The sequence below is a fragment of the Microtus oregoni genome, unplaced genomic scaffold (genome assembly GCF_018167655.1).
Source record: "Microtus oregoni isolate MIOR12 unplaced genomic scaffold, Mior012 000014F_ref0000157, whole genome shotgun sequence".
Taxonomy (NCBI): domain Eukaryota; kingdom Metazoa; phylum Chordata; class Mammalia; order Rodentia; family Cricetidae; genus Microtus; species Microtus oregoni.
In genome coordinates, this window is record NW_024543073.1 from 22,984,564 (window position 1) to 23,006,951 (window position 22,388).

A 22,388-nucleotide genomic window follows, 5' to 3' on the forward strand; every position below is an offset into this window, starting at 1 on the left:
AAGGTCATTACAATGAGGTGATAGCCATGCTGTGTAAATTAACTGTGGTAATTACTTCACAGTGTAGATATCGCACTGAAAAGTTTAAGTAAGTACGATTTCTGAGCCAGCGAGATGGCTTGGCAGGCAAAGGTGCTCGCTGCCAAGCCTAACATCCTGTGTTCGATTCCTGGGACCTACCTGGTGAAAGGAGAAAATTGACTCCCATAGGCTGCCCTTTGATTTCCACACACACTTCATGGCACTCTACATCCTCCCTCCAAAGAAACCCACAATGTATATACTTTTATTTGCTAGTTGAATCTCAATAAAACTGAAAATATTTAATAAGAAAAACACTTTGAGGGGCTGAAAACTGGCTCAGGGGTTAGGAGCACTCGCTGCTCCTACAGAGGACCAGGATTTGGTTCCCAGTATCCCCACGGAGGCTAACAATCTGTAACACCAGTTCCATAGGACCTGACACCCTCTTCTAGTCTCTGGAGGCACCAGGCATGCGTGTGGTGCACATACAAATGTGCAGGCAAAATATTCATACACATGAAATAGATCAAGGATATTAAAAACAACTCTGAAAATTGTGTGTATTGATATATTTTAATAATTAAGTCAGGCAGGGGTGGTGCACGCCCTAATCCCAGCACTTAGGAAGCAGAGGCAGGCAGATCTTTGTGAATTTGAAGCCAGCCTGGTCTACAGAGTGAGTTCCAGGACAGCCAGAGCTACACAAAGAAACCCTGTCTCAATAATAATAACAACAATAAAAAGTCCTCTTTTTTTTTTTTTTTTTTTTTTTTTTTTTTTTTTTTTTTTTGGTTAGCCCTGTGAAGAGCTCTGTGGAGCCAACAGCTTATTTGGTTCTTCCCAGGTAACCTACCTCATCAGAACTTCTCAGGGCAAGCCATCACCGTGTGTATAGAAGCCAAAGGAACTGTTATTTTTTAACTTACCCTTTTAAGCAGGCCAAACCCCTATCCCCAGAGTGAGCTCTGTCATTTTGCCTCCCAGCACCTCACTGCAACCTTTAGCCTCTCCCCTTTACTCCTGCGGTGGTACTGGAAAGTCACCATCCTGCCTTCTCCACCTCCAGTCCTGGTTCTCTAATGGCTGTGTGTCCAGCTGCAGCTTCCCACCTGGTGGCAGGTTTCCCAGCATTCACGGGAGGTTATGAGACACACATGTGAGCAGAAACCTATGGGTCGTTATGCTCGAGCCTCATACCGCCGAGTGGAGACAAATGATCTTCACCCAACTCTGGCTTAGCATCTCATCTTTGTCCCTTGTAGGGATCTTACCGCTGTGGGCCTTGCAAACCAGGGTACACTGGCGACCAGACAAGGGGCTGCAAGGCTGAAAGAAACTGCAGGAACCCAGAGCTGAACCCATGCAGCGTGAATGCGCAGTGCATTGAAGAGAGGCAGGGGGATGTGACGTGTGTGGTAAGCTCTTGATGCGCTTGACTGTCTTCCTCTTTCCTTTGAAACACTGCTCTCCCTGGTATCTACTTGCTTCAGGGTCAAAGTGTGCCAAAACGTAAAAGCTGTAGTCCAGACCAGCAGAATGTATTATAATTGGCTCAGTTAGGTTTCTGAGCGACAGTCTGGGGCCCCTCTGACCTTGATCTCTGCCCTTTCTCTACCTCTTGGCCAAGGAGCAATCAGCCATGTGGGCAACTGGATGGTAGAACCCCTACCAGGATACCAGTTCCCTATGGCCTTCTGTGGAAATTTTGCCTAAAATGTCAACGGCTGAGAGGTGGGAGAGTCCCCCTCCCCTCCTGCTCTATCCTCTGTTTATGCTTTATGGCATCCCAATTGACATTGATAACTGTCCTCACCTTTAGACGTCCTGTGTTACTGTGGTCTCATACTCTGGGGCTGGGTGGGAGTGTATAGGTGCATGAGAAGAACAATGGAAACTAAGAACTCTCAACCCTGCTCTAGGCACAGCTCAGTGCATGGTCAGTCTTTCTATCTGCTCTTAGCTGAACCCTCTATAAAGAGACCTTTCCCCACAACCCATTCCCAGAGCTAGAACTGGAGTCCTCAGGGACCTTACACACTAGCATCTCAGCTGCCTTGGGTTGCTCTTTCTCTATCAGGGGTCTCCAGGCACACAGTAAGGAAGCTTTGTCCATGGTGAGCTCCTTTGAGTAGTGTAAAAAATATCCCTCAAGGACAGGGGCAGGTATCATGGCACATGCACGCACACACACACACATACACACACACACACACACACAATGCCACTTGGGAGGTAGAGGCAGGCCGGTCTCTGTGAGTTCAAGGCCAGCCTGTTCTACACAAACTTTGGGTCATAGAGAGTTAATTTCAGGCCAGCCAGAACTGCACAGTGAGACCCTGTAAGATAGATAGATAGAGAGATAGATAGAGAGATAGATAGATAGACAGACAGACAGATAGACAAATTTACACTTCTTTATCTTTCTGGCTGGAAACTTCCTCAGTCATCTTATCACTTTTCAAATTAGAAAATAAGATTGAAAAGTTTTTTTAAAAAAGTATAATAAAGTCAGCCTTCATAGCAGTGCCAATATTCTAGGGTGAGATCCTTAGAATGCTCTGTCAGAGAAAGAGAAAGAACCAAGCCTTCCCCTAATCCTGATGGTTGGCTGAGCTATTACATACATATACTTCTTTTAAAAGTCATTCAAAAGCAAGTGTATATCTGTGCTTAAATTTTCATTTTCTGTGAGCAAATTGACGGCTCCTCCGGGATGGTGGGTGATGGGGCTCTTAATATGTTTTTGAATTTGTAATAAGGCACAACGACAGATGGTAAAGGATTAATAAACTCCGTGTGACTACAAAAATAATTTAATCTGCCAGAAAATGGCTCATTAAAAATGTATTTGTTCCTAGAGGAAATTTTTTCCCCATTAAAATGAGTGGAGGACCGGACCCACGGCTGAACCTTCCAGGCCCTGTGAAGGTGCTGTGGAGTCCTTGAATGGGTCGGGCTCTGGGGAGGGGCCTCAGGCACGGGGGTGGGCCTGACTCAGGCTACACAGGGAGAGCAGAGGAGGGGGACACATATTGGGGCGCCAAGTATGTCACAGGCGGGAAAACACCTTACTGCTATTCTATTCTGTTCCACACTGCTGGTCCTGACTCTTCAACTTTCTCCCGCCTCTTCTCTCCTGTCCCTTCTGGTACCCATATTGGTGGCTCTCAGGCTTTCTGTGTGCAGTCTGCTCTCTTTCTTCTGCTCTCCCTGTCCTTCCTCACCCCACCCCCGTTCCACCCCTACTTCTTCCTCCCTCCTCCCTCACCCCTTACCCCCCTCCATCCCTTACCCCCTTGCACTGGCCCCCACCTCACACCTGACAGCTCTTAGTAAGGGTTCCCTCTATCTTAGTGAGTCAACATTCTGTCTCAGGGCACCTTGGATACTCAAGGGAGAACTCAAAAGTGTACATTAACCAAATGCAAGGGCTCAAAGTCGAAAGGCTTGAGGTTAATGCTCCAAGTTCTGAGAGCTTGGTCAAGGCGCTGACCCAGGTTGAGCTCATGTGAGTCTTGCATGAAAAGGGACAATGATGACCTTGCAGTGTCTTCTTAAGGACTGGAGAAAATGGCTGGGAAAATCCACCTTAGAAAAACTGTTGGCAGATAGGCTAAAGAAATGACTCAGCAGGCAAAGGTACCCTCCACCAACCACACACACACACACAGACACACACACACATACACACACATATACACACAAACACATACACACACACAAACACACACTTTTAATCTCCTGTCCTTCCAAGCAACACTGTAAATGTAATTTTAAAAACTGAAACAAAATTGTTGCTTGCCACCTCGCCTTTGGATTGAGGCTTACTGCCGGCTTTCTGGGCAGCAGGATGCTCAAGGGGACATCCCAGAGCAGAAGGTACACAGAGCCAGTACTGGCCACACTGTGGGGAACCACCTCTGTTCAAAGAGAGGGATGTAAACAGAGATAGAGCACCTTAAACTTTCCTTCTTTGGGTGGAAACTGACCCAGAAGAACAGATTCAGATACAAGCCTGTGGCTCAAAAGTGGTGAACGCTGCAGCCCCCCAGCTCCCTCGGTCTTGATTTCAGAAAAGAGGAGACGAGTTGGACGGTCATGTGGAGAACACTAGGAGCACAACCCCAAGTTAGGAATACCTTTGGCGCTGGAGAGTTGGCCCAGCAGTTAAGAGCACTTGCTGCTCTTTGGAAGACCTCTGTTAAATTTTCAACACTGTGTGTGTGTGTGTGTGTGTGTGTGTGTGTGTGTGCGTGTGTGTGTGTATGTGTTACAACTCCCTGTAACTACAGTTCTAGGGGATCTAATGTCCTCGTCTGCTCTTCTGGCTTCTAAGGGCACCTGCACATTCATGATACACATATAGACTCTCAAGTGCACACTATACACATTAAATTGATAAATCAATGTTTGGACCCAGAATTCCATGAGCTAGAGTACACACGTAGAAGGACAAACGCACTGAAGTGACCTGAGTCAGCACGGTCAGCCACAGCAAAGCTGTCGGAAACCTGACGCCCGCAGTGGAAAACCAATAGAGTCAGTCGAGGCCTGTCCAGTGCAGCCTTGTCTCTAGCAGAGCTGTGGCCACTCAAAAGAACAACATGGATGTCCATGGGGAGATACAGGGAGAATGCCAAAATAAAATGTCACCTTGTTTGCGTAAGCTGCAGGAGAGTATAGACACCTAAATGTGTGCAGCCAGCTGAACGAGAAGACAAGAGGGCTGTGTACCTACGTGTCTGCGCACAGACCACCTCTGAGCGTGTGCACGAGAGTGGGTTGCCTTTGCTTATCTGAGCCGCAGGAAAAGGCATCAGAGGGAACGTTCTCTGTCCATCTGCCTTTGAGCCTTTGGAGCTTCGAGTCATTAAGTCTATTCCCATACAACTATAAACTGTTTTCTGCCTTTCTTGCTTTGTTTGTTAGTTTGTAGGGGTGGTTCACATAAAAACAAATAAGGCAGGTGTCTTCCTTTATTTCTTGCCACCATATCTTTTTGAGGCAGATTTTCTACTGAATCTGGAGCTCACTGATGACACAGGATTATCTGGCCAGCAGACCCTAGGGAGGCTCCAGTTGCCACCTATACAGCACTGGAATTATGGGCATGAACAACTGCTAGCCTTTTCCGTGGGCACTGGGGACCCAAAATGTTGCTTATGCAACAAGCACCTTACTACAACTAAGGCATCTTTCCAACCCCTGTTTAATTTGTGGGAGACAGAACCTCATATAGCTCAGAGTAACTCTTAACTCACCATTTAGCTGAGGATGACATTGAACAGATTCTAATCCTCCTGCCTCCATCTCCTAGCCCTGAGGTTACAGGCATGGTCCAGCATGCTTAACACAACTGAATTGTTAAATCCCACCCACCCAGGATGTGAGGCTCCTGGATCTTCCGCCTGGGGACCCTCACACAGGGGCAGAGACCAAGTTAGTCACCTGCCTCCTTGGGGGCTGTTTTCCCAGGCCTCTAACGGACTCTCCCTTTGCAGTGTGGTGTTGGCTGGGCTGGTGACGGCTATGTCTGTGGAAAGGATATAGACATCGACAGTTACCCTGACGAAGAACTGCCGTGCTCTGCCAGGAACTGCAAGAAGGTAAGAAGAAGGGCACTTCCAAAGCTGTCTTGTATGGCTTTGGGAAGGCTCTACTCGTTCTACCTAAAAATTTTGTAGAGTTCGCACCTCAAATGAAGTCAACAAAGTATCCACTTACCAAGCCAGGGAGCCACACTCAGTCTCTAGGTCAGAAATCCTTTTTTTTTTTTTTTGACATGAGACAGATGTGTGGGATGTGACTCTGAGCTCTTTTCCCCATCAGGATAACTGCAAGTATGTGCCAAACTCGGGCCAGGAAGACGCAGATGGAGACGGCATTGGAGATGCATGTGATGAGGATGCTGATGGAGATGGGATCCTGAATGAGCAGGTACCAGCTCTGTGGGGTGAGCATGCACATTGCAGCTCACCAGGGATTGTGGAAGTCAGCCTGTGAAGCCAGCCACTGAGATTAGTCATCTCACACCTTAGTCTTCATGCTCGTGTTTGCACACCATTGCAGCTGGCCCTGAAGAACCATGGGTGTTTAAAATATAAAACAGACAGCCCTGGGCAGCCCCAACAGTGAGGCAGGAATAAGTCTGTGTAAGTGCCTAAACACCTTCTTGCCGTTTAGGACAACTGTGTCCTGACTCACAATATAGACCAAAGGAACAGCGACAAAGATATCTTTGGGGATGCCTGTGACAACTGCCGGACTGTCCTGAATAATGACCAGAGGGACACCGACGGGGATGGAAAAGGAGACGCCTGTGATGACGACATGGATGGAGATGGTAGCTTTGTTTACTCGGTCTTTTATTTGGAGTTCCTTTGTCCTTTTGACCTCCCTAGTGGTCCCTCTGACCTATGTCTGCTGGTCCAGTAACCTTAGATGTTTCTGGTACTTTATACTATTGGCAGGAACTCGAGAGAATACTTTCTACTAGTGTCTTGTCAGGGCTGTGTGTATAGGGCATCTGACTTCCTGGCTCCTCCCCCACTTCCCCATTCCCCGACTCCTCAACATAGGAGAGGCCTGGGAATGGAGAAATGAGTAGGGTCTGTTGTGGAATATTACTTTAACTATGTAAATATGTGTTACATTTGTTTATGCTGCATTTGCTTAACTATGTATAGATGGGTTGTGTCTGTTTCACCTTGCCTGCCTAAGACACCAGATTGGCCTAATAAAAAGCTGAATATATATATATATATATATATATATATATATATATATATATATATCAATAGCTAGGTAGTAGCGGGATAGGTGGGACTGGTGGGTCGGAACAATAAATAAGAGGAGGAATCTAGGTTCAAAATTAAAGAGAGAACTAGGGAGAAAGACAGGGAGATGCCCAGGGCCAGGCAGGCAGGCAGCTGCCAGACAGACAGACATGGAGGAAGCAGGAAAGTAGGACACACAGAATGAAAGGTAAAAAGCCCTGAGGTAAAATGTACATAAAGGAAAACAGGTTAATGTAAGTTAAAGGAGCTTTGGAGATAAGCCTAAAGTAAGGTCGAGCATTCATAACTAATAATATCTCTCCGTGTCATGATTTGGGTGGTGGGGGTGGACCAAGAAAGCAGACTGCAAGGGTCAGATACTGTACCCTGGCCAGGAAGATGTGGCCAGCCCCTGCCTGCTCTGGGATGTCATGGTGGCTGCTCTGCCCAGCTCTGGGATTCAATCCTGGGGACTTTCTGTGAGGTCCATGCCATGGACGGCTCAGAAGCCTCATGAAGCCTGAGGAAGGGCATTTTATTCCGTATGGTGTCCACAGCATATAACTCTTGTTAAATGCCAGCCTAGGATCTGAATTTCTGAAAACATAGTACACCATTGGAGGAGCCTCATTTTTATGCTTTTTTGTTTTAAATACTACCCTCTCAAACGCACACATACACTCCCCAGAATACACATACATTCCTCCCCTAAAGCATAGGTCTCCCTTGGGTTAACTAGAGTGACCACCTCTCTGCAGTGGCATGCTGATAAACCCGTTCCGTAAAATACCCTAACGTGTGGTATTTGTCCACTTCTACAATATTGCTCTCCGTTGTTGGTTTCAAATGTCATTGAGCATGGAATTGAGAAACAGGGATTCAATAGGCCCAGGCCCAACTCCTGCACACCACTGCCCAAAGGCCTTTTGTCTCCATTTAAATTTAGACACATACAAGGTCCTCCTTCACTGGGTCAGCCTGCCCAGTCATCATGGCCTCTTTCTCTGGATGCTGCCACAACCCTTAGACAAATTAGACAAATTAGAGTTTGTTGGATAGCTGCCTTAGAGAGCTGTTCATGCTGGACCCTCACAGTGGCCTTCCTCTGCAGTTACCTCCAGATACTGCTAAAGATGGCAAAGTAACAACGGCCCAGCAGGAATAAGTGGCCCAGCCTGGCTTCTCATCAGCTAGGAGTCTCTATGTTCCACCCTTTTCTATAGCAGTCTCTTGACCCATGGTAGAATTCTGTTCTTGCAGGAATAAAAAACATTTTGGACAACTGCCCCAGAGTTCCCAACCGTGACCAACGGGATCGGGATAGCGATGGTGTCGGAGACGCTTGTGACAGCTGTCCTGATGTCAGTAACCCTAACCAGGTTAGTAAGACGGGGTTCACGCTGTGGACTGAACCCCCTCATGTAAAGATTTGTAGCGGCGTAAATGAATGCAGACAGATTGTAAAAAATATATACAGCTTTAATGGGGAAATAGACTTACAGTACCACGGTTCCAGCGGAGAACAGGAAGCAGAAGGGGCGGCTGGGCACATGCCCAGCAGATTTATAGGTAAACATTAGCCCGAGGCAAACACGCCCCCTAAGGCTGGGCTTAACCCTACAAAGATTTGCTAATGATCAACATCTGGAAAAGCCCAGCCAAGCTGTTGGCCAGTTCTTTGCTATTGTATCAAGGCTCAAGTGGAGAAATGACATATATTAGGCCTGAGAATGAGGGGACCGAAATGATCCACACAAGACGCTGATTGACAAGCACACTGATTAAGCCAATGAAAAGGCTTTTTTACTGATGGCCAGACCCAGAGTGGGTTTGTGCCTCTGAAAAATCTGTTGGTGCCAAAGCTCAGGGATGCAGAGTTTTAAAGGCAAAAGCCACAAAGACTATAATTTACATCACAGTTAGACGAAGGTCATGGTAACCTTGAAACATCCATTCTTGGCAGAGCACAGTGATTATTTTAGACATAACATGCCAATTATTTTTATTATTTGAGTTTGATTATTTTGGTTAACACATCTAGACCATAGTCAAGGGCATGGAAATCTCAAATGTGTTGCCAAGGCAGGTGTGATCATTGAGGGAAGGGGGTTAGAGGGCTGAGAACTGTCTAAGCACACAAAGTCACGGGTGTCAGGACAAGATGGCACTGCCTGAGTCAGAACAGGCACCCCTGAGACCCTTGGGACTCACCTCACAGCCACACAGCAATGACGATATTAATCCAAGAGCCTAGTGATGCCCAAGTTTCTCCTCTCAGGGAAACTAGAAACGCGATATGAACCTAACCGCAGGCCCCTTTAGTTCCTAAATCTATGTCTGACTCTGCAGGGACTTTGTTCCCTTTCCCATACACCCACTTCTTGGATCCCTGAGTGTGGTGCGCAGTCTGTCTCTGAAGCCCTGAAAAAGAAGAGGGGCCCTCTTACCCACTGTGCCTTACTGTCTCAACTCCAGACTGCAGCCACAACATAGAGTCCATGTGCTTTGACCCACGCCTGTGGCTGGCTCCCTCCCCACTGAATCAGAGCCCCCCGTTTCTGCCACTATGCCACCCAGAACCCTTCCCAGGCAGCTCAGCTGGTGTGTGGGCAGCCCCTCCATGAAGCCTGATATTTTAAAAGGCTTTTTTGAAAATTCAGCATTGTGCCTACACCAATATGGTGTTGTCCTTTTGCAGTTTTATTCCACCCTGGAGCCCAGGAAACAATTCCTGAAACCCAGGGATGATGGGCCAGGCTTGCCTTCTCAGGACTAGCCCATGCATGCAGGCACGGCCGCAAATAACGCCTTCTGCTCTCTTTGCAGTCGGACGTGGACAATGATCTGGTTGGGGACTCGTGTGACACCAACCAGGACAGGTATGGCATGCCTTCCAGCTGCAGGGAAACAGGCGGGAGATCTGGGGAGAGTGGGAATTGTCAAAGCTTTTGTTGGTGCTGTGCTCTAGGATCTCTGGGTGGATCAGGTTGCTGGGAGACAGTGGCTTCCACCTTAGCTCCAGGCCACTGTATCTATGTAGTACGTAGGGAGAGGCGGCGGTTTCAGCTCCACCTAGCGCTTTTGCAAAAGAGATGTAACATCATGGAGCCTTGCAGGATGGCTCTGGAGTAAGGCAGCCTGATGCCATTCGTGACCTAATCTCTCTGTACCTCAGTTTCGTTACCTGTAGATATATAGCCCATGGGCTGTTATGGACCTGAGTTAGCTCAGGAAAGGTGCCTTTTGTGGTTTCTGTTACACAGGTGGCACTCAGTAGACCCCTTCTTTATCCTATCGGGAAAGTTCACCATCACCCCAAGAAGAGGGGCTTGCTAAGGCCCCCTGTTGTTTTATTGTTCTTGACACCTTTTCTCTTTCATGGAGAGGAATTAGTCTACAGAGGGCATTCTGCCATTCATTCTTCCTAGCCTAACATGGAGCGAAAGAGAGGAATTAGTCTACGGAGGGCATTCTGCCATTCATTCTTCCTAGCCTAACACAGAGCCCTACATGAAGCCCAGGGAGGGCTGGGGACAGAAATTAGTGACAAAGCATTTACCTAGCATGTGCAAGGCCGGGAGTACAATCCCAGCATCACCACAGAGAAAACAGAAGAGGAGGAGGAGTGGAGCAGGGGCTGGGGGACACACAAGAAAACCACAGCAAGTGTCACCCAGCCCTGGGCTGCTGAACCCCCAGGCACTGGCCCTTCTCCTCCTTGGGACCTTGGGGAATTTTCATTCAGTTCCTGGGGGTTTAACCAGGGTCTTGTCCCTGCTAGGGAAAGCACTCTACCCCCAGCTACATTCATCCCCTCCCTCCTTGGGTGATTCTTGGAGAGGTGGTTAGGACAGGTCTAAACGGGTAAAGATTCCCCAAAGGCAAAGCAAAGCATGGTTCTTCCGCTAGTTACAGACTCAGCTGACTTTGCAGAGGGACTCAGCTCCCTCCACATTGTTCAGGACGGCTCCTGCAAGGTCCCATCTTCTTCATGCTCCGTCCTTCCTGCCATGTGCATCCCAGCCTAGTGAACTCAAATGTTTCCTCCATCTCTTAGAAGCCCATTGCTTCATCAGAACAGGAGAGACAATGACCGCACTTTATAGGTTAAGCGAAAACTCAATACAGAGGAAGCTCCATCCCTGGACTCAGAATAATACAGGGCCATCCCTGGGCAACTTGTGGAAGATGGTGACTTCTGTTGGTACCGCAGCACAGGCAAGGCTGCCGGTGACACAGTCTGACATTGGCTGTCTATCTCTCAGAGCAGAAGGTAGGGCTGGCGCCATGACAGCTACCCTAAATGAGGTGTTGTATGCATCAAGACTGTTCCCAGTGGTGGGTCACCATGTACTCTGTTAGACATCTATAGAAGTTTCTAAAATAGCCTATCCTGCCAGCCTCTAGATATTTGCCTAAAACAAATGACTCATTCTGCAATATTTTAATTCCCATGAACTTGAGCCACACCGGGAGGGGGCTAGGATCTCCATAGAGATAGCAGGGCTCTGCGGATGGTGCTGATCCACCCCGTTTGCTCTTGTGCTATGAAAAGTGCAGAAACTGGCTTTCTCAGCCATAGTGTTCCAATGTCCATGTTGAACTCAGGCTCTCTGAGGCCCTTCTGTCCTCTGTCCAAAAAGAAGGGCTTCTCTCTGTGCATTCTCCTAGAGGGTATAAGAGCCATTTCTAGGACAGGACAGGCCTTGAGTGGAGCAGAGTGAGAAAAGAATCCATTCTTAACCCTCGTAACCATGTAAGGTCCCAGAAGACTCAGAGGGTCCTTCTGGAGACAGAGCGGTTGTACCGCCCCCGCATGCTGCCACCCACCACCCCTGCCACCCCGCCCTCCATCCCCCGTGGCCCTTCATCCTGGAAAGAAGAACAGTCAGGTAGACAGAGAGGGAGCTTCCTGAGGTATCCTTTAGACCAGCCCTGGGGTACAACCAGTGCACACTTACTTCTGGGGAAAGAGTGGCTCTCTTCTCTACCACCCTCCCTGTGGCATTCAGGTCTGAGTCCTCATGAAAATCAACGCAATAGAAAACACCAGAGGACTTGGCCCCTAGAGCCAGGTGCATAGGATGGGCTTTCTACAGGTGTTGAAATTGAATCAGTCCATCTCCAAGCTGCCCTTTGGGGTCGGTGCTGTGTTTATCGCTATCTTATAGATAAAGACTGCAGCTCTCAGGTCCAGCATCAAGCCCGAGCTCACGGCTCACCAAGGCCCGAGTAAGAACTCACACGCATCTCCCCTCTCTGCCTTCACGTGTGCATTCACACTTCTTTGGAGTGAGGCGTCAGCCAGCAGTTCTTAGAGACAACAGCAGCCAGAGTAACGGAGCACAGAAATAGACTCTTATCTTCAAACCGGAAGCGGCTGGCTTCTTTCAGGAGCCGGGAGCTGTGCGGGAGTTGTTTCTGAGGTTGCCTTATCAAAGAAAGGTCTGATAGGGTCTGATAAAACCCCGCCTGCTGACAGCCCACCCAGACTCCTCCTTGGGAGAGTCTCTACTGAACTGTAATTTTCCTCGGCAGTGACGGAGATGGCCACCAGGACAGCACAGACAACTGCCCCACCGTCATTAATAGCGCCCAGCTGGACACTGATAAGGACGGAATCGGCGACGAGTGTGATGATGATGACGACAACGATGGCATCCCAGACCTGGTGCCCCCCGGCCCAGACAACTGCCGGCTGGTTCCCAACCCAGGCCAGGAAGACAGCAACAGTAAGCTTGCTTCGCCCAGAGCTGCCTGGGACACACACAATAGCCACGGGGAGCCTTGCAGACTTTCCCAGGGCATCCTCGGCTTCCCCACTCCCCACCGGCTTCTGCTTCTAATCTGGCTTGTGTAGACAGCAGACATCTGGTAGACAGCACTCTGCAACTGGGTCAGAGCTGATCGGCCTTGCTGCTTCCTGAGCTGTCCTGGGATGAAAACACAGAGAACACAACTCAGCCACACGCTACAGATGGGTCTCCAAAGGCCCTCAGTGCAGCTCTGATCTTGCTTGCTTCTGCCCCTGGGAGTCAGAGAGAAATACACAGCCCACACACCCATGAGGACCGGGCAGCTAAGGAGCCATGTGCACTAGGCCAGATGTGGAATGACACCTGCAGAAAAGGCACCTCCCAGTAAAGCAAATGCAATGTGTCCCCTATTGTGCCAGCTGAGCCCAATGCACCTTCAGGGCGCATTCAACTTAGGGGGGGGGGCACCAAAATGTGCCTTAAAGATATTCTGGTGATAGTAATTCCTGGTTTTGTGCACATGTTAGACGTTTGCCCCATAGAAGGTCAGGCTTAAAATCTACCAGGAATGTAGTGTGAACGTGAGTGTATGTCAGAACTTTCTGGGGGAAGAGTGGGAGTAACCTTTTAGGCTGATGTTATGAGAAACCCCCGGTGTTTTCAGCATGGCCTGAATGGCTGTCATGAGGGCTCCAGGATGGGGCCCAGTGAACACGGCAAATGGAGTTCTTCTCCCGACTCTGGAAAGAATCCTGGCCTGGAGGTGGGAACTTGGACGTTTCCACCCTGCCCCTCCCTCTTCTCTGCTGAGGAGGTGGGCCTCAGAGTCACTGCCTCCTCTCTTCCCCGGCACAGATGATGGAGTGGGGGATATCTGTGAAGCTGACTTCGACCAAGACCAGGTCATCGATCGAATTGACGTCTGTCCCGAGAATGCAGAGATCACCCTGACAGACTTCAGGGCCTACCAGACTGTGGTCCTGGACCCTGAAGGGGATGCCCAGATTGACCCCAACTGGGTGGTCCTGAACCAGGTACACATTACACGTTGGTGGCAGCTCCACTCAGCCTTTCTGCCTAGGACGTTCTGAGAGTGGTGGACAGTAAATGGGGGGCATTGACGACCGCATGGTTCTCCTCTGGCCATATGTTCCTCCTGGTGGCCCTGTGGCACGTGGAAGATGGAACTAATGTTCCCCAAAACTTATGTGGCTGCTCATGGTGGCTCTTCAGCAAGTGGCTGTGATGGCCGCAGTTAGAGCCTCAGCAATATGACCCTTATCTCGTTCCTCATCTCTCCAGAAGACCGCCTCCTGCAGGCGCCCCTAACTGTGCCACTGAAGAAGAGTCTCCAGAGTCACAAAACACATCACATTGTCTAACCAAAGAAACCTAGGGGAGAAAGGGTTTGTCTTCACTCAGAATTCCAAGTCATAGTCCATTGCTGTAGGGAAGTCAGGGCCAGAACCGGAAGTAGCTAGTGACATCACATCCGTGGTCAAGAACGGAGAGAAATGCATGCATGCATGCCTGGTACTCCTCTCCCTTCCTCCACTCCATAGTCCTCAACCAAGGTCACAAATGGTGCTACCACAGAGGGCTGAGTCTTCCGCACCAATCAAGACAATTCTCCCCCACGGATATGCACACAGGACACCCCGACCTAGTTAGTCCATTGTCGGGTGGCTCTTCCAGGTGATTGTACGCTCAGTCCATCAGAACTTATGTTGCATGTCCCCTACCTGGCTCAGGGCTTATTAAATCAGCCGATGTGACCGTATTAGCGAAATTATTTCTCATCAACACCGAGCTTTCTCTAAACCTTCTTGCTGTGCATGCTCCTTTAAGTAGGTATCACACAGAACAATGTGTTAGATACCGGACTGTGTACAGTGGCTTTGGCGCCTGAGGTCCCCGCTGCCCTTAGTTCTCTCGGCCCCCTCAAGGTTGTCTGAACTCCTTCCCCTCTCTCCACAGGGCATGGAAATTGTACAGACCATGAACAGTGACCCCGGCCTAGCAGTGGGTACGTCCTGAGCCTCTGCCTGTGTGTGTAGAATTCTGCCAGCTGTTAGTGCGGCTTCTTCTAATTGCATCTGAACTCCGCAGGGTACACAGCGTTTAATGGAGTTGACTTTGAAGGGACCTTCCACGTAAATACCCAGACAGATGATGACTATGCCGGCTTTATTTTTGGTTACCAAGACAGCTCTAGCTTCTATGTGGTCATGTGGAAACAGACAGAGCAGACATACTGGCAGGCCACACCGTTCCGCGCAGTAGCAGAACCTGGCATTCAGCTCAAGGTATTGGTGGCTGGAATCCCCATGCCTGCCTTTCTTTTAAGCCCTTCACCTTCCTTTAAATTTACAGTTCTCCAGAAAGGCACTAAGTTAATCTGAGAAATGGATGCAATCATGCTGACGCTGGCTCCGGGATCCTAAAGTGACCTCCGTTTAACCAGCTACCTTTCAACCTGTGTGACTCTCAGGCTGGAAGTTTCGGGCTGAGTGGGGTCAAATTGGTAGAGGTTTAGCCGTGGTTCTCAACCTTCCTGATGCTGTGACCTTTGAATGCAGCTCCTCGTGTCGTGGTGACCCCCAACCATAAAATTATTTCCGTTGCTACTTCGTAAAACTGTAATTTTGCTACTGTTATGAATCGTAATATAAATATTTGGGGGGGCTAGAAATTTGATGGGGGGTAATGACCCCCAAGTTGAGAACCACTGGTTTAAGGCATCCTTCCAGCAGACCATGTTGGAAGTTGGCCAATGTCTTTAATCACAGAGATGGACTGTGTGGGAATGACAGGCTACCTCTGCCACTCCTGCTAGGGCAGAAGGCACACTTCCGCAGTCCAACAGTCGTTGGGAGCCCTCAGTGGGCAAACAGGCAGAGTCTGCTTGTATCAGAAGAAAGGTGGAGTGGATAGCCACTACTATCCGCTGCTGAATTCCACAGGGCTGGGACCAGCTCAGTAGAAATGATATTTAAAGTTTATGCTTTTGCCAGCGTGAAACTGTGACCTGGCAGTGAGCATAGATTCACTTCCGTGTTGGCCTCAGACACCTGAAACAGGAAGGACCTTCAGGTCCTGCCCTAACATCTCGCTCATGTCTTCATCCAGGCTGTGAAATCTAAAACTGGCCCAGGGGAACATCTCCGCAACTCCCTGTGGCACACAGGGGACACCAGCGACCAGGTCAGGCTGCTGTGGAAGGACTCCAGGAATGTGGGCTGGAAGGACAAGGTGTCCTACCGCTGGTTCCTTCAGCACAGGCCCCAGGTGGGCTACATCAGGTAGGCTGAGCCCTCCTGCTGTGGAGGGAAAGAGAAGCACACAGGCCACTCTCTAAACCAAAACTTCCCCTTCCTTGAGCAGTCCCAACCTCTGAGAGTCTGCAGCACAGGGCTCCTAGAAGAGAGGTGGGGTGAAGACACTGGGCTTACCTGCTCCCCAGACAGCAGAGCCAAGCTGCAGAGCAGGGGATACCTCAGGGGGCGCCGTGGCCTTGGATGTACTCTTAGGAAAGCTCGAGAGTGGACCTGGTGACTGGGACGGGAGAGAGGACAGGCAACTGAGACGGTATCCAGATGTAGCTATCTGGACGGTATCCTCCAGGACCTGTGTAATCCCTCTTCACACCCAGTCACACTGCCTGCCGAGCTCTGACCATCTGTCCCCTCTACTAGGTCATAAGGTCCAAAGGGCAGCATCTTTGGTTGCCCGGCATGTACTGTCCGTTGCGTGACTGATGTGATGACCTTATTTCCTTATAGGACTATTTTTTTTAAACTAGTGGGAGTTATAGGGGCTTAGGGCTGCATCTTTGGAATGCAGCCAGGCTTCATGCCCCAGCCTTGCAAAGCTATCGTGCTGTGCTTAGGGAACGTATGGATTGCTGTGTTCTAGCCAGGGCGGGAAGGGGCCAGGTGGTCTGGTGTGCCTAATGAGAACGGAGTGGTGACAGCTAATTCTCGTTCTGTCCTTTGTGTCACACATCTGTTCACTCCACGGAACACCGGGCTTACCTGATGGGGCTCAATGTGCCTCTTTTGTCCCAAAGCGAAATCACAGAAAATATGACCTAGCTATCTATATAATTTTTTAAAAATCAACCTGAACCCTAAAACTGCAAAGGGATGAGAATTGATTGCCATACAGCAAAATAGGAAATGTTTGGGCATAGCTACCCCAAAGGACAAAGGAAAGAGCTATTTGGAACCATGCCTAGAATCGCATGAAGGTGGCATCCAAACACGGAGTAATGTGTAGGAGAATTGACTATTACGAGGGCATTGCCTGTGCTGCTGTGTGAACCAGTTCTTAATTTCTAAACAAGACAAGTGCTCAGGCATATCTCGGTGTACCCTGGGAAATTGAGTTTAACTTGAAGCCAGTGTAGAAGAGATTGATGTTCAGAGGTAAAATGCAGTTCCCTCTCCCAGACCCAGCTCACTGACAGGCTCCTCACCTCCCCGCATGTCAGGGGACACTCCACAATGGTAGGGAGTATAGGATTAGGTTTGGTTATTTACTCCGGGATGTTTTAAGACATCAGGGGGCTTCTGTCACTCAGTGCTACTATGACAACAGAAATTACTTCTCAGCTGCCTAAAGCTGTTTATGGGGTGCCGTCTCAGTGAGAATTGGGGCAGTGAAAGCACCCGGTGAAACAGCTACACCCGAGGAAGAGCACGGACTCTTCACAGAATAACATACAGACCTAATAACTCCCAAGACAGCGAAGCCACAAAACCTCTTGTCCATGATGTCAGGCTCTTTCTTTTTAGCTCTCCAGCAAGTACCTGTCAAGGTTACTGTGCTGGGCCTGCTGAAGACAAGTTAGGGAGACATGGGTACTTGGTTCCTGTCCCGGGAACTTCTAACTCAGTAGGGAGGGACCAGCTAGAGTCAGTGGGAAATGACATGTCTGGATGAAGAGGCAAGTATGGAAGCCAGCAGTAGAACTCCGCCCTCACCGCGGGCATCTGTGCTGCCTGCAGGGTGCGGTTTTATGAAGGCTCGGAGTTGGTGGCTGATTCTGGGGTCACCATAGACACCACCATGCGTGGCGGTCGACTTGGTGTGTTCTGCTTCTCTCAAGAAAACATCATCTGGTCCAACCTCAAGTACCGCTGCAACGGTAACCTGCATGCTTCTTACCTCTCAACACTACTGGGAGTGACCAAGAGAGAACCGTAGCTTATTTCTGTAGCATGCATCCTTCCCCAAAGCCCGGAGCTCACTCCGAGTGCTCATTAAAACATGACGTTCCCTGCATAGCATAAGCGAAAGGGAGAGCCAGGCTTTCCTGTTTCCCAAATGTGAAAATTGAAACCCATAGAATTTAACTGCATGGTTTAGAGTTAGGGGTTCAGTGCAAAATTTATTCAGTTTAATTTACAGGCAGCCTTTCTTTTCATAAGGCTCAAACATAATCACAGACTGAAAAGGCACTATGTCGGCTAATTTTCCTTAGGCCTATGAGTAAGAGCTATTGGGCTTTAAGCCAACAGTGTAGGACAAAGGCAGCCTGAAGTCGAAAATGGCTGCAAGCCTCTGGGGCTCCCAGACGCGCTGACAGTGCCCCCTACAGGACGCCTTGCAGCATGCGGTGCTGTGACCACAGGGTGGAAGGACCCCCACTAACTGCTGCCTGATTCCTGTTGCAGACACCATCCCAGAGGACTTCCAGGAGTTCCAGACCCAGAGTTTCGACCGCTTGGATAACTAAACTGAAGAGGGAATCTCACGACCGCTTTCTCAAACACTAAAAACATTACCTTTTCCAAACTTCCCATAATTCTCTTCATATCACTGTGGCTTTTCTTTTACCAGCCCAAATACATCACAACTTTTTATACAAATGTGGAAATAAAAAAGAGACTATTTCTAATAACCACGACACTCAGTCATTCTAAAGTGAGAGCAGGTTTTAACCATGTGTGTTGTTTTCTGGGGAATCCTTGGCAAAATGGAGTTCTTTCATTGATCATGTGTGTGAAAGGGACGACCAGGCAAAAGGTCTTTTCTGGGGTGACCTTAGATAGTACCACACTAAAATCTGTCTTCTGCTTATCTAGGGACCTCCTCATTCTGGGAAAGTCTCCAGGACACACCCTCCCTAGTCTTCCAGATGGGGTCACATTCTGAGAAATCAGGAGATTTGCCCCGATGTGTGTGAGTGTGTGTGTGTGTGCGCGCGCGCACGTGCACGGCGTGTATTATATCATATATATACCAGATGTGTGTGTGCACGCGCGTGTATATATCCATCCCCTCACCCTCCCTGTCACAACCTTCTACAGACACACTTACTTATACATTTGGCTCCCCCTAGCGTCCTGTGAGTCCAAAGGAAAAAAGAATCTTGTCATTGTCCATAGTACCAGGTATAAACAGCCAACAAACACTCACTGGGTCAATAAATCGCTGCCTTTTGAGTAACAAGAACAATGGGTTGTAGATGGGTCAGGTGAGCCTTCCTACAACCCTCAAAGCCACTCAGAATCCGTTCCCGAATGGCAGTAGAGCCGGTTGCTGTGGGTACAAGGCAGAAGATCGCTCATCCAGCTAGCTGTACTAACTGTTCTTATTTTCCAGTTGTCAGTCAAAGATACACAGAAAGTATATAAGTCCCTCTGAAATTTAATTCCAAAGAAGTTTGGCAACTTATTTTTTATTATTTTTTTAGCTGGTGTCTCATGTAGACCCAACTGGCCTCAAACTCTCTGTATAACCAAAGGTAACGATGAGCGTTTGGTCCTCTTGCCTCCACCTCCCAAGAGCTGGGTTTACAAGCATAACCCATCTTGTCTGGTTTTATATGGTGCTATGTATTGGACTCTAGGCAGGCACTCTGCCAACTGAGCTACACCCCGGCTCAGCAATATGGTTTTCATTTCCACAATTCCCTAGACTATCTTAAATTATACGTTATAAACATTCATCTCAATTTTACCATGGCTCCAGTATTCAGGGCATCTAATATGACCAATATGAGCTATGCTGGACTTGAGGGCCATATTCCCTAGCTGTAGAGCCTAGAAGGATGTGGTAGCTTCTAAGTCTTTAAGATCTCAGTTAATGGGGAGGACTTAAGTCAGTCCATCCTCACTGCTGCTGACCCTGCGGTAATCCCTTCTTTACAGCTCACCGAAAGGGAATTTCTGAGCCCTCAGGTTCTCCCAGAATCTCAAGGTGCTCTGAGTTTTCCTGATGTGGGATTCCCCTCTGTATGCTGTGAATACCATTGGTGAATAAAGAAACTGTCCTGGCCTATTGATAGGGTAGAGCAGAGCTAGGCAGGGAAAACTAAACTGAATGCTGGCAGAAAGAAGGATGGAGTCAAGGAGAAGCCATGGAGCCACTGCCAAAGACAGACATGCTGAAACTTTGCCGGTAGGCCACAAGCCTCATTGTAAAATATAAAATACTGGAAATGGGTTAATACTAGATGTAAGAACTAGCTAGCAATACACTTAAGTGATTGGCCAAGCAGTTATTAAAATAATACAGTTTCTGTGTGATTATTTCGGGGCTGAGCAGCTGGGAACTAACAAACGGCCACTACAACATTTTCAAATCCATGACAGGTAGATTATACCTGTGTAGTATTTGGATGATCTTTCCCAGGACCTCTTGGTGTTTTATGAGACATTATGAAGAAGGTTACAGATCTTCTGAAGAAATAGTTCCGATCACTGAAGTCACAAAATACAGTCATCTCCTAGGCACGTGTCGACTAGTCAGATCTGGGGAGTCCGGGTTTCACCTTTGCCCATCCTCCAACCCTTTCATGGTTCCCATCCTCGCTTCTGTGATGCTCCCTCAGCTCCCTCAGTCATGGCTGGGTGTGAGGAGTGATAAAGATGTCTCATTTAGAGCTGAGCATTCAACAGTCACTTACCCTCAGCGCTGTGAACCGTTATGAGTCTCTGCATTAGCCACTGTCCACTACAGCCGAAGCCTCCCTGGTCAAGGGTGACAACAGCCCTAGTCTATAGGCATAGACACAAATAACTAGAAGGTAGTCTGTCAATAGGTCAACTCAGTGAATTGGCAATAGGCTCCCCACATAGAGCATATGAGCTCCTGAGCCATAGGCAGTTTGTCAATAGGTCAACTCAGTGATTGACAATAGGCTCCCCACATAGAGCATATGAGCTCCTGAGCCATAGGCTTTTGGTCCAGTTTATGGTACAAGGCATGAATTGCCTCCTGCGCAACAGCCCTCAGACCCGATCAGAAAGCAACTGCTTACCCCACAACCGTTATGCCCTGCTGCATCAGTGGGAGCATTTTGCAGGGCAGGTTGCTATTGAATCACACTGGGTCCACTACCACGCAAGACCACTGACGTCTTTTCTCCCCCCAGAAGCCTGCATTGTGCCTGCCCAGTGCTGTGAGGCTGATGGGCAGGACGTTTTCCGGCCGGCTCTAGCTCTGCTTCTCTAAGAAGCCTCCTTTAAGTACATCTTGATATGAGTGGCTCCAGGAGTCGATGCAGTCATAATCATTCACCAACCTATGAATTCCTTTGCATGCGTCTTCCCTCCAGATCGCTTCTGTTACTTGGGGTATAACAGACATCACTGTATGGGAAAGCCCATGCCCGGGTGAAACTGCACAGAGCATATGGGAGAACCCTTGGGGTAGAGAGGACACCCAGGGAATCAGGAGTGGCCCCAGTGCATAGGGACAGTCAAAGAAAGGGATGAGAAGACATTCTGTTTGTGCCTAAGAAGGATGGAAACCCTTCCGTCTCCCACCCAGGGCACTAGCCTGTGTTCACAGCATAAATGAATGCCCGCAGCTCCACTTCTGAGGTGAGCTACAGAGTCAAGCAGGGTGGCAGAGGTATAGAAAGTCAGTATTATTTAAATTCCTTCAAGTATTGTTTTATGGTCCAAATTAGAAAGCTAATAAGGAAGTAAGTCACTAAATAAGTATAAATAAACAAAACCAAACTCTGATCCAGAAGGCAACTTGGGAACCATGACATGACTGGGAACGCAAACCAGAGGAGGCAAGGCGCTATTTAGAGCCTCGTGTGGAGTCCTAGCAACAGCGGCATGTTCTGGACTAAGTTTTGTTCATTTTACCTGCCCTTGCATGTGTCGTCCAGGGCGTGGTGTGACAGGTGATCCTGTCACACTGACGACAAGCAGATGCCGTTACAGTGAAGCAAAGGTCAGTTAGTGTTCATCTCGGTCACCGCGTGTTCCAGGTAACACAGCCCTCGGATGTGTCAGCCTCCAGCCCTGCTGTGGCTGCCCCCGCCCCCTCTGTCTGTCTGCCCTGCCTCAGTAAGAATAGACACTTCACGGATAGAGCATTGCTTCTCTCCCCAGACTAAGTTCTCTCTAGGGTGGAAGTAGACCGCTTACGCTAAGGCTACCTGAAACCACGAGAAACAAGCCTTTGCTCTTTGCAAATAGATCATCTCGTAAATGTTGTTACAACGAAGAAACATTGAATAACACAGGAGCAGGCAGGGATGGGGGACCAGAAGGGACAAAGGTCCACAGATCCCTCCTGACATGACTGTCACACCTAGACCCATACTTTGAAGACCATGTAGGAGCCTCAAGTCTGTCTGAACCTATGACATCTTTTTTTTTCTTTTGTTTACTTCCCCACGGTCCAAACTCCTACTCTTATGAGCTTATTTGGGGGAGCACAAAATTCAGAAGAGCTTGTTGGTCACTGGTTCATCCACCACAGCATTGCTGGAATGAGAAGCCTGGGTCTACAACCCATCCAAATGGAACAGTTGAACTCGGGGAAACATGAGGAGGAAGGGGGTCACTGTCTCCAAGGGACG

General features: G+C 48.7%; 1 protein-coding gene across 1 annotated transcript in view; it reads left to right on the plus strand.

Moving 5' to 3' along the window:
* Thbs4 (thrombospondin 4) overlaps positions 1-18,442 on the plus strand; it is a 45,416-nt gene extending 26,974 nt beyond the window's left edge. The window contains exons 10-22 of the mRNA XM_041663399.1: positions 1,287-1,439; positions 5,526-5,630; positions 5,854-5,961; positions 6,208-6,367; positions 8,061-8,179; positions 9,627-9,679; positions 12,339-12,532; positions 13,412-13,590; positions 14,534-14,582; positions 14,666-14,862; positions 15,686-15,858; positions 17,566-17,705; positions 18,235-18,442. Coding sequence (XP_041519333.1) covers positions 1,287-1,439; positions 5,526-5,630; positions 5,854-5,961; positions 6,208-6,367; positions 8,061-8,179; positions 9,627-9,679; positions 12,339-12,532; positions 13,412-13,590; positions 14,534-14,582; positions 14,666-14,862; positions 15,686-15,858; positions 17,566-17,705; positions 18,235-18,296 — 1,692 coding nt within the window. The 3' untranslated portion in view covers positions 18,297-18,442. The remainder of the gene's footprint in view (positions 1-1,286; positions 1,440-5,525; positions 5,631-5,853; positions 5,962-6,207; positions 6,368-8,060; positions 8,180-9,626; positions 9,680-12,338; positions 12,533-13,411; positions 13,591-14,533; positions 14,583-14,665; positions 14,863-15,685; positions 15,859-17,565; positions 17,706-18,234) is intronic.
* Positions 18,443-22,388: the final 3,946 nt, after the last annotated feature.